Source organism: Trachymyrmex septentrionalis, unplaced genomic scaffold (genome assembly GCF_001594115.1).
Source record: "Trachymyrmex septentrionalis isolate Tsep2-gDNA-1 unplaced genomic scaffold, Tsep1.0 scaffold126, whole genome shotgun sequence".
NCBI classification, from domain to species: Eukaryota; Metazoa; Arthropoda; class Insecta; order Hymenoptera; family Formicidae; genus Trachymyrmex; species Trachymyrmex septentrionalis.
In genome coordinates this window covers 511,149-524,194 of record NW_017304395.1, presented here as the reverse complement: position 1 = coordinate 524,194, position 13,046 = coordinate 511,149, and the positions used below count along the sequence as shown (strand labels likewise).

Sequence of the window (13,046 nt, the reverse complement as noted above, 5' to 3'; positions counted from 1 at the left end):
AAACAAATATATATATATACATACAACATATATATATATATAAACAAATATATATATATATATACATACAACATATATATATATATATATTTGTTGTAATGTAACATATATATGTAATATATTTGTGTGCGCGCGCGCGCGCGCGTGTGTGTGTGTGTGTGTACATTCTTGGGTGCTAGAGGGTACAGGTGGTGAGTTCCCAGAACAGGATCGAGAAATAAGCCACTGTTTTTCATTTAATTTTAAATCAGATATCGAAATTACAATTATATCTTACAAAAGATTAAGGTTTGCGTTTCACAGTTATATTTTACTAATGTTATATTATGATTTTTACAGAGGTATTTTTATCGATGGTAACGCTCACAGTTTTATCGAACTCACGTTACTTCGCGTATCTAGCAACTCGTGCGTTATGTTTACTCGAGTGTCGGATAACAGTAGATAATGCGACTCTGTTCGTCTTCATCGTAGCACTATACAGGGTGTTAGTTAAGTATGTTGCCATACTCAACAGAGCGATTCTTTAGTTTATTTCAAGTAAAAAAAGTTCATATAAACATGTGTCCTAAATGGCTTAGATACCGAAATAAAAAAATTTTAATGTGTAGTAATAATTTATTTATTTGAAAGAAATACAGCTTGAACTAGTCAAAAACTAGTCAAAAACAGAAAAACAAAAAGACTTCACACAGTTCTTCTGATAAAATAAAACAATTAGATGAATTGTTGAAAGGTCCACCTTGCGCCATAATTCATCCATTGAACCTTCTTCTCAAAGATTGATGTACACGCTCAAAGATACCAGGTTACATATTGCCTCGCATGCAGCAACTATTCGATTCCTCAAATCATTCTCAATTGAGGTATAGACCAATGATTTCAGATTTTGCCCCCAAAGGAAATAATCTAAAGGATTTAAGTCTGGTAATCTGGGAGGCTTTGACTTTGACTTCGTCATTTTGTTTATGGTTGTACGAATATGTGTAACTCACGTGAAGCAAGGCATATTTATGCAGCATGATATCTTCAACACAATTTACCGTTTCGTCAAACATTTGCGAACATTCATCTGTATTTCGGAAACTAAGCCATTTAGGATGGGATATGTTTATATGGTCTTTTTTACTTGAAATAAACCAAAGAATCACTCTGTTGAGTATGGCAACATACTTAACTAGCACCCTGTATAGCGTTCGATTTGTTGATTGCAAATCGCACTTTGCTGAGCTGATTAAGCTATTTCCGGTGATCGTTTTATTCAAATTTGCAGTCGATGCTGATCGATCGCATTTGGCAATTTCCGAATCTGTTACAATACACGAAATCGGTCGCAACAAATAATAGAATCATCACGTTTTTTCGTTGTATTCTAATTTCCCAATCGTTTTTAATACAAACTTAATATTTCTGTATAGAATGCATTTTTGCATTTCCCGGTAGCGGAAGATTGATTTCCAAATCTTTTAGGCAACTGTTGGGTTATTACCTTGCAGTTGCCAGGCGATCTACTTTACATGGAAAATTTTAATTAATTATTCAATTAAACTATTCATTATTTGGTTATAGGTATCGACTATAATAATTTTATATAAATTATATGTTATATCAAAATTATGTATAATAATATAATAACATTAAAATATTTGAAACATACAGCAAATAATAGATATTCGTTGTAGATAAAATATAATGTTAAAATTTATTTAAGTTCTTACTGTAATATATATTATAAATACTGTAATATAGCGTTTTGCAAGATTAGCACATGAAATCATTTTCATCATATGTTATAAATATTTATTCTTGCAAGCGCTTTGCAAAATCGGCATAACAAAATAGTGATGAAATATTTTTAAAAACTTTTATTGTTTTATAATATGGAGAACTATGAACTTTTGTACTTAATATTTTTTCAATATCTATATAAATTTATCTTAGATCTATAGATAACCTCTATCTTTACACAATTTCAGAGATATCAATAGGAATATAAAAAAAATCAGACCTTTGAGGAGTGTTTCTATTCTAAATGTTTATGGACAAGACAAAAAATTATTATAATTAGTTTCATATGTATTTTATTTCTATAAAGTTTCAGATTTTTATAAATTTTTGGGTTCCTTGTTAGTGATACTTTTAAAAAGCTTTCGATTAGGTATATGTGAAAAATATATGAGTATTGATGTTTTTTATTCTGTAAATTTTAACATCTCTATAAACCTAATAGAAACGTCAAGATGGATATAATGCTTAATACATGCACTATCTGCATGTATTTCGAAGTAGCAACTGCGTGGTCGCATCTGCCGACGTAGTCGTTAATGCCGGATTATGCAGATCTGAGTTTAATTATATGCTCGCAAAATGATGGATTTTCCAGTGAATGCTTATTACACGTTTACCATCATCGTTGATCGATATCATTGGTGAGCCAATAATGTAATCTAATAATATCGTCGGTTCGAATTAATCAGGTCTCGAATTATTGCCGATCATTACCGTCAAATCAGATCTTTTAAAAAGTAATTTCCTCGACTTCTTTTCAACAATTTTCACTAAAAACTTCACAGTCTTATCATTCCATTCGGATGGGATTTAATTTAACTTTAATAAATAAAAAAGTTTTTTAAGTTTCACATAATTGACTTTCTATCAAGTGTCACTTTGTATCACTTTTAGGAATTAATGAAAATAAAAACAAAAATAAAATTTCGATTTAATTATTAAAATCTGATGAATATTATTAGGTATTCTTTTTATAACAAATAAATAAAAAAATGTGTCATAAAATTGGAATACTAATAACGAGACAATAATGTAATCACGTATATAATAATATTGAATTTATCTTTTAATATCGATATAAATATTTTATACTTTTATTTATTAAAGAATTTATACATTTTGAGATATTTGACATTGAAAGAATGTAAATGTAAGTTGTTTTTTTTTTTTATAATAGTGGACCTATTAAAACGGAAAAATTTCGAAAGGGACTATGCCTCTGTGAAATTCAACGGAATTTAATTTCGTGCACGGCTTGCGGGAATTAACATTCGTTCTGTTTATTGCTTTGTATCAAGCCCTTCCGATCGGATTGTCGTGGCATGGTTCTCGGTCATTAATCGTTACTCTCGCAATTGAACGATGTATTTTGAAAAATGTGCCACAATATTTTTGAAAATTGAAAGCCTTTGATCTTTCATTATCGATTCGATATCAATTTTTTTTAAATTGTTTATAAAAAGATTTCAAAAGGAAATTGGCTTAAAATTTATGAAAAAATGAAAAAAAAATGATTTTACTGAAGTATCTAAAAGTTTATCTAAATATAGATCTAAAAATAATGTCGGACCACTTAAATAATTATATTCTACGTTCACAAATTTGCTAGAATGTTCAAACTTTTACATCATCATGTTTGAGCACGCTACATAATTATTTTGATAGTCCAACATAATTATTTTTAGATCTATATCTTGATAAACTTTTAAATACCTCAGTAAAACAATTTTTTCCATATATTTATTTTCTTATTTCTATTTAATATAATTTTTATAATAATAATTCAAAATAAAACAACAAATATTTAACACAAATAGGCAAAGAAGGTTATATTTGGTCAAAATGGATAATAATATTTTTATGTGAATCTTAATAATTTCCAGTTTAAACAAATTACGCACTGATTATTTATTAGTCTTGAAACAGTCGTAAACTGAAGCTGGAGTACGTAATATCACAAATTAAATTAACAAACATTTAATAATATTTAATTTTTATATGTTTCAACAAAGTCATTCTTAAGAGTAACAAGAAATAATTGGACTCTTTATAATTGTATATCAAAAATAATAAATTTTCAAAGCTAATTTGAAGTCAGCGCGATAAGAAGCGCGCAAAAAAGTCATTCTTTCTATGCATTGATAACATTTTTATTAGCTTATTTTACGGCATCATATATATATACGCATAGATTTGCCCTACAAAGACGTCATCTCGTTAGTCAGAAGACATATCTAACAGTCGAAGAAACAATACATCGGAGAAAGTTGAGAACTTAAATTGCCGTTTAATACTGCTATAGTTTTACAAAGTTTCGGGATGACGGGAAGTGCATGGTCAGACACGAGTGCAACTGGTTTGTACTTACTTACTACTGACTGGTAGCAGGCAGTAGTAGGTGTCAGCGAATGGACGATCGGTTGAACAGCGTGTGAGTGTGCTTTCGACAGCTCTGACAGTTTATTAGTGGTATCGAGACCATAACTAGGATGTAGCGCAGTTAGCAATTACCACGAAACTTTGAACGTCGATTTCTAACAGTTTGCTTCTCTTAACGTTATCATAAGACAGTTTGCGTGCCTCAACCATCCTGTTGAACTATCAACATTTAAGAAATCAGGCTTGTTAGTTGTGAAATCGAGTTAGCGGAGATTATTTAGTTTCTTCGGTAGACACCTGAGATTTATCGATAAAGAATAAACTTTATTTTTAAATAAAATTTATTTTTTATTATACCATACCACTCACTAATAAATCTCAGATTTTAAGACTAAACAAAACTTCGGCGCGCGGTTTGCAAAATTGCGTAGTTATATATACATATAAATTCATACCGAAATATGTAAGCACTAGAAAAATCCGCTTTGACCGATAATAAGATTTCTTTTATTTAATTAGATTTGTTATCATCGGTTCAATTTAGCATTATAACTGTTTATTCTCAAAATTTTTTAAAAAGGTAACTCGAAAGGTTCATAAAAAATCTACTTTTAAGCATTAATTAATTTTTTTATGCATTAATAAATTACACAGATATCCGAAAAAAATATATGATATTTACTTGAAATTACTCTTTTATTTGCTTTTATAATAGTTTCATGTCTAATCAATTGTGAGGTATGCCTAACTATTTTAATTTTTTTAACTCAATCTTATAGCAATTTAAAGGGAGCTTTAGAAAGTTGGAAAACTACATAACGTATTTACTCACTATAAGCTACTTTAGATATAGCTATTTTGTTAAATGATTTTTAGGAGCAATTTTATTATACTTGTTCTACTAGACCCTTTATTTTTTCCAATTTGTGTTGCTCATTTTTTGTCTTTAGAATCTATTTAGTCTCTATATAAAATTAACAGCATTAGCTAATAACAGTCTAAAAATAATCTTGTTAATTTCTAATAACAATAATGAAACAAATAACATTTTATTAAGACAAGAGTATGGCATATATGTTAATACAACATCTAGGGTGACCAGACGTTTTTTCTGGTTTTTCCCGAATATGTATTCTTTTTTAAAGCGTCTGGAGACGTCCAGCCGGGTTTTCAGCGTGTTCGGGGTGTACTCTTTTTGGTACTCATTTTGAGAAAAAGCGAGGGGACCGGAAGTTATCGCACATGAACTACATAGTAAGCTAATCACTAGATCATTATTGTATCTGTGATAAAATATTTGAAAATTATTAGGTATTATTATATTATATATATTAAAGCCGTTTTTTTTTGCAAATACTAAATACATGTTTTTATCATTCTTAGGATTTTAAATGTATTCTTTTTCTCCTACTTTTAAATTTAAATATACTACTTATTCTATACTACAATTTAACCTAAAATGTCCTGTTTTTTGTTCTACTTTTAAGGCTTAGTGTCCTACCTTTGTACCACTTTTTAATCAGGAATGTCTTAGTTTACCTAGATTAGATCTGGTCACCCTAACATCATTTTTCCCCTGCATTCGCGAGAAATTCTTTTGTGATCGTTATCACTGATAAGAGAAATGTAAGGAAATTGGTACTTTTGATGAAAGTATCTAGACAATTTTCGAAAATACGAATATCGCGATCTTGTTTAATCGAAGTACGTGTGTTCTCAGTCGTTGACAAGGCAGCGTCCTCGCGAGCGCTCGCAATCACGTCCGGAATCACGCAGCTTCCCGCCGAGCACGATCGCATATCTGTCGAGGACAGATCCCGAGGACAGGCCTGACAGCGGCCAGGACGAAGACGAGTCCTTCTTTGAGAGGCCCCCGCCGCCACCACCGCCCCTTCCGCTTCCGCCATCATCTCAACAATCGCAGACACAAATCGATCAGACTCCCAGTCAAGGACTGGTCAAGGATGAAGAGGTCGGCGTTAAAATAATAAATATTCTCGACACTACACAGGATCGCGAGAGGATTAGTACCGAGGAGTTAGTTGGGTAGGTCTTATGAGATTAAGGAATTCTGCAATATGTCAGATATTTAAAAACATCAGTAATTTAAGAGTTGGTAGTGATGGGCCAATTATATCTATCTCATTCACGATATACATATCTGTATTTTACCTTATTTTGTCTCGTAAAAGAAATATCCTAAAAAACCTTTTTAAAAAAAAAATATACGTCAAGTACATAAAAAAGGTATCGAATATTACATTCTTCTTCTCAAAAATAGGTATGAAATAAATGCTATTAGCCAAGTATTTTATCACGCAAGACATATAAGATAGACTGAAAGTAACTATAATTGTTTTTTATTTTTATATATTATTAATTTAATATACAATAAATATAAATTATTATTATTATCTCTTTATTTTTTAAATTAAATTTCATATTATTATATTTAAAAAAATTTACAAAAAGCAGTGAAAACTATAAAAAAACCTCCTTAAAAAAAATACACCTATAGTGCATAAAATACACGTCAAATATCTCTCTCCCTTCCATTTTTTTTCTCTTTCTTTTTTCCTTTCTCGTATTCTCTCCTCTTTTGCCTTCACTTTCCCTCGCCTTTTCGCGTACTCTTCTTGCTCTCATTTTCTGTCTTTTACACTCGTTCTCCTACAATCCCCCCCCTCCTCCCTCCCCCCCTCTCTCTCTCTCTATTTCTGTTTATCTGTCTCGTGTACATAAATAAATATTACACATGTATTAATGGAGTAGCATGATGAACAGCGCGTGAATCTACGATATTAAAGGACTCGAGTTCGATCCTCGGTAGATCTAAGAAATTTTCACGTGCTCGTAGCCCCTCTTCGGCGGTCTGGTAAACCAGCAAGAATATTTATTGCCAAGAAAACCTCTTAAACTGCAGTTCGAAACCGACATTAAATTGTGAGTTACGTTTGTGTACAACTTGCGCACTACGGGCATACATACAAAAAGTATAGGCCCTGTCTCGATTTTGGGATGTTGGGCCATCGAATGAATGAATGAATGCGCATTAATGTTCATTTTCGTTGCTAATTTAATATAATGTTATATGAAGGCATTGTGTGAAAGCAGCTTAACGGACAAAACACTTTACATATATATGGGTTTATCTATGTATTTGAAAAAACTTGTTTCTTCAATTTCTGAAATGGTACTTTTTACAGACTCGATATCTCGGGATTGGCTGCATCAATTTTCAAATTAATCGCAATCGAAAGATCGCGCTGACATTATAATAAAAATGTCAGATTTTTTATTGCAGTTTCCGAGTAATTTTCATCGAAAAATTTTTCGATATCAAAATTCCGGATAAAGCTAGTAGTAGCGTCTCGAATTTGACAACGGCACGAACATATACGCAATGACGTTCACGCGTTAAGCGGTCAAGTGGTTCGTTTTATATTTTTATGCACTTGGCGTCGCTCGACTTTGTTATAGGACTCTTTTAACTTCTTTTTTTTTATAAAGATTTAAAAATTTCTACAGTGTTGGAATTTGAAATTTGGCTTTTAAAACTATTATAATAAATAAAATTATTTATTTTTTACTCGCGATATTACAGATATAATCGAATTCAACTATATTTTCTCGTAAAAAGAATATTGTCATGAGACTTCTTCGACTTCTTATTTTTATAAAAAATTACGAAGATTCGTATAGAACCGAATTTTACAATTTGGTTTTTAAAATATTACAATTAATCAAATTATCTGCATCTCGATTGCATAGTGCAGATATCCAAACGAATTTTTATTTTTTTTTTTTTCAAAAAAAAATTGTTTTGTACGGACCTGCGCGGGCGATTTTCCTAATTATATAAACACTAAAAATATCGCAATTGCGATTTTCTTTTATGTAATTTGGTTGAAATTCGTTTTCGATAGATGTCTCCATTGTGTTTTCCATCGACCTTCAAAATTCTATAATCTTTTAGAAATTTTTTAGAAAGAAATTAGAATTGTTAGATTTTTGAATTTTTGAATAGTAAGACATTAAGTACTTTCTTTGTATAGGTTCGCACAACAAAAGGATGACAGGACGACGGTCGACGGACAAGTCAGGCGACCCCGTTCGATCACGAGGGACCACTATATTTCCAGGTGAGAGTTCTGTTCCTTCTTCTCCTTTTATTATAGGCATTGCCTGTTTTTTTTTTTTACGCGTCGTATTCTGGATTCTCTATTAACAATGACTTCCAGCTCTCAGCCCTTCTCTTCAGCGGTCCTTCAAGGGGCCATTTGTTTAGTAGCTTGTAGTTTCTCGCTATCTTTATTAAGCGTGTGTCATCAGCCCCCTCGATATGGTTTTATTCCCTTTTCCGATCTCTGATGAATTTGACAATGTTTAATATTCCGCATTTTTCTCTAATCTCTTTATTTCTTATTCTGTCCCTTTTGGTCTTTCTGATTATTATTCGTCGAATACTTATATTTCTGTGATATGACTGAATTGCTTTGTCCTCTGTTTCGGCGCGTGTTTCAGCTCCATATGTTAATATTCATTCGATAATTGTCTTGTACACTCGAACCTTGCTTTCTGTTGTTAGTTGTTGATTCTTATCGTATCCTTTAGCGCTCCTGATATCTTACTCCCTTGGATGGTTGCTGCTTACCATCCTCTTATAGTTTCGACTGCTAAAGATGTTGACGCCTAGATAGTTGAAGCTCATTGTGTTCTTCAATCATATTTCTTTTGACCTTCAGCTTGTAGTTTCTTACTATGGATTTGATTTTAGATGTGGATATCTTTATATTGTATTTCTTTGCAGTGTTCACGAGAGTGTGTAGCATGCGTTGCAGATCATCTTTTTCTTCAGCTATAAGAATAGCATCGCCAGTGTAGCATAACATGTTATCAGTAATTTGTTCCCCCATTCGATATCCGGGAAAAGTGATGTCTTCTATGATCTTTTATCTGACTTTTGCTCAGACACAACTCATCGGTTTATTGGTTTGGGTGCAAAAGAGATTTGTGCGGAAAAAGGGTTGCGCAAGATGCTGAGATAAACGAATAATAAAGCTCGAGAATTTCCACGACGTCCAATAGACTAACCCAATTGAAAGCTTTTGTCTACAAAACATAGATAGGCTGATCTTGACTATTCGATTGCTTTTTCGACTACTTGACGCACAAAAAATATCTATCGTGGATCTATTTTGCCTAAATCCTTGTTCTTTGTTGTTCCTCACTTATACCGATCTTCGGTCTTAATTGCTCTAATAGAATTGTGCTGAACAATTTCTGGTCTGAACTCAACAGCGTCATATCTCAATAGTTACCCAAATCTGGCATAGTATCTTTTTTTAAAAATTGGGATCGTAAAACTAGTCTTCCATTTTTCCGAAATAGATTCCTGTTGTTATTATTACATTAAATAGCCATCCTGTTTCTTCTGTCAGTATTATATTATATCGCCATATTTCAAAAGTTCATTAGAGATGTTACCAATTCCTGATGCTTTTTTATTCTTTAGTCTTTTTCTAGCCTGTGTCAACTGTCCTATGTCTTAGGTTGGGAGGTATCCTCTCCCCCTTATTTCTAATATCTATAGACTTTGCGTAATATCATTATCTTTGTAAAGATCTTTAAAATAGGCTATAATCATTCTTCTTTATTTATAGAGGTTATTTATACCGTATCTTTTACATCTCTAATGAACTTTTCTGTTCTTGAGCATTTTCTATATCTTTTTTTTAGCGCTTTTTCCATATATCTTTCGTAAATTATTGTCAATATTAATCTTTTAACCTTCTTATTTCTGCATATGTTTCATTTCATACTCGTACATATTTCTCCCGTTCTTCTCGGCTTCTGATTCTTAAGTAATGTAAATATGCTTCTTTTTTCCTCTTGGCGATTTCTTTTACTTTGTCAATAAATCATGGTGTAGCGTTCCTTCGTTTCAATAACGCCTGTACTTTTTTTTTCCCGATTTCCTTCACAAGCGACATTCATTATATTATCTTTAATTTTTCCATGCTGTGTCTACATCGTCATCTTTTTCTATACAATTTTCTTTTACTTTTTCTTTTAGTCTTCTACAATACAGCTCTTATGTGGATTCATCTGCAAGGAACTCTGTGTTAAATTTCTCGATGTACTTCGAGGAATGGCTTGGTTTTAATGTAATAGTCATCCTCACTTAGTGAAGAATCATTCTATGACCATTGTCGGTGAAGTTGAGTGATCTAACATCCAATACTTGGCGCATTGGCGCAACCAGTTAATTATATCGCCATAATCGATGATAGACTTTCTACTCTGAAAATTCTCGAATGTGTATTTATGTTGTAGTTTATGGAAAAATGTGTTATTGATTCGCAATCTGTTTTGGATATCAGTATCTGTAAGTCTACCAGTAAATTGCTGTTATCGTGCACATGTTATGGGGTTCCTTATTAAATTTTTGCTTTATTCCCATTGCAACACTGCTGATACGTTCAGATCCAATATAACAACGCTGCATTTGTTAGGTATTAGATTTAGTTAGCCTTCATAGAACAACATTTATTTGTTCCCTGGTTTTGGTGATATCGAGAGCATAGACATTAAGAATGTGTAGCGGTTTACTCTGCACATCAAGTCTGACTTGATCTCTGGCAAAATTCTTAGACTTACATACTTTACCTCATCTATGAACGGCTGCAGATGCTTTCGTAGAAGCATCCCACCTCTGTTATTGCTATTTATTGTTTTTCTTTTTCATTATATATATAAAGATAAAGTCATCCATTATTCGTCTACCTTTTCTTTTTCTGTTAGTTTCTAAGAGACAGCAGATGTTTATGTTATTTTCTTTGATTTCCATAATAATTTCTTGATCATTCGCGTCCAAAATCTTACGTTTCATGTAGCAAGTCTAATAGTATTGATTTGAGTCGATTTTTTCTTCTGCTGGGTCTTTTCCTTTATAGATAGTCCAGTTCCGAGATTATGCGTGGTTCTATGAACAGAATTTGATTTTATCTCTGATAGGTTGCTAGCCTCATTTGAGATAGATTATTTATCAACCTCGTCTAGTCTAGATCCGCTGTATTTTGCTAGACAGGGACACTTCGAAAAGGGTATGACTCTTCGCCATATACGGTACAGTGCATTAATTCGCTGAGTTATAGTAGCGACTCGACTTATCAACGTTTATTTTTTACTTAAATACTATCAACTTTACAGAAAAACTGCAAGAGACAAAAATCATTTATTTTCTTCTCATAGAACTCTAAGAATTTTTTCAAAATTTTGTATCAAGTTTTTAGTACTGCATTTTCTTATTTTTGTTAAGTTGGGCCGCTACTATGACTCAACGAATTAATGCACTGCACTGTACAATGATCTTAAATAGAGAGAAGCAAGAGTCAATTAGACACTATTTTACGTTACATCTCCTGAGATTCTGTATTCTCTAGATGAGAGTTCCTTTCTCTAATTCCTAATTAAGTTCTCCAACGGAAAATTAAATACAGTTATCTTTAAAATATTAAGTCATCAAACTATATCAAATTTTAATAAGTTAAAATTAACTCTAGAACACATACGTGGGTCTTCCACATCCAATTGAAATTTCTCTTATTGCTTCATATACAAAAAAAAGAAAAGGGAAAGTTTTGTTTTATATCTCAAAATATAAAACTTATGGTATTATACGTACAATCTACAAATATCTATATTCCTAAATGTCAGAGCTTTAAAATAAAAAAGAGAGTATAAGTATTAATCTGAACTGTAGTTATAGCTAATCAAAGTTATAATGGGTCTTCTAGATATGTTTTCTAGAATTGGTGTTTTCAAAATTTTTTGGAAGGTGTTCTAGGGTTAATTACAGCTTCGGAAGCTAATAAAAAGCATTTTAACAGTTAGTTCAAAAAATAACCCAAATATCATATTTTCTAATGACTAATTTAACAAATCGAAAATAATGTTTCCCTAAGTGTCATGAAGATAACAAAATCAATTACATGTAAATTAAATGAAAAGCAAGATCCTATTATGTACACTGTTAGAAATTTCTATTGTGAAATCACAACAAAAGTGAAAGTTTTTCCATCCATGAAGAAGACCAGAAGATAAACTAGGCTATTAGAAATGTGACCAAAATCAGATTTCTGAATTAGTATTGGCGGTGTTCAATAGGCAGCGTTCGAATCATAAAAACTCTAGAGTTCCTCTAGTAAAAGTTAAGACATAAGAGCGGAAGAACGCCATTGCCGGGTGTCGGGTACCGGCCGGAAACAGCACAATTCCATCATAGTTGACAGTCCGATTTCGCATTCACGCCTTCTACACCATGAAACAGTTACTCACACCAATTCACAGATTCACTACCACATCGAAAGTATCTGCAAATGGCGGCGTTTAAAGGGACTCGAAATTTTCCAGTCAGGAGATCTTGATGCCCCTCATGACTCTTACTAGAGGAAATCTATTCCTTTCATATACGCTTACACACATACACACATAATCACATACAATAATCAAAGAATCGAGACCGTTATTCTTTGACATTATGCTTTGCTATAGGAAGACGTAAATTGAAACTTGAATAAAGTTTTTTCATGTAAGAACGGTGTCATGGAAGGGAAGCGACATCTCGGTCAAACTAATTAGATGACCACTTTGAGCTCATTTCTGATGGCATCGTTCCTATAAGGTCGGTCTCATGGTCTCTATTATTTATGTTTTTATCCAAATTGGTTGTAAAATCACAAACAAACTGTTTAATATAATTTTATTATTATATACAATATTCTTATTGTAATTTTACAATACCTTTGTTACGAAATTACAATAAACTCAAATATATTATTGTATGCTTTTGTGTGTGTGTGTGTGTGTGTGTGTGT

General features: G+C 32.0%; 1 protein-coding gene across 3 annotated transcripts in view; it reads left to right on the top strand.

Annotated features, from left to right (window-relative positions):
• The window catches only part of LOC108756382 (inactive rhomboid protein 1), a 210,125-nt gene that overhangs the window by 173,849 nt on the left and 23,230 nt on the right, over positions 1-13,046 (top strand). For 2 of the 3 annotated variants that reach the window (XM_018500139.1, XM_018500137.1), the window contains exons 10-11: positions 5,888-6,213; positions 8,223-8,309. In XM_018500139.1, the coding sequence (XP_018355641.1) occupies positions 5,888-6,213; positions 8,223-8,309 (413 nt within the window). Of the gene's footprint in view, positions 1-5,872; positions 6,214-8,222; positions 8,310-13,046 lie in introns of all 3 variants that reach the window. The other variant, XM_018500138.1, reaches the window with a different exon arrangement.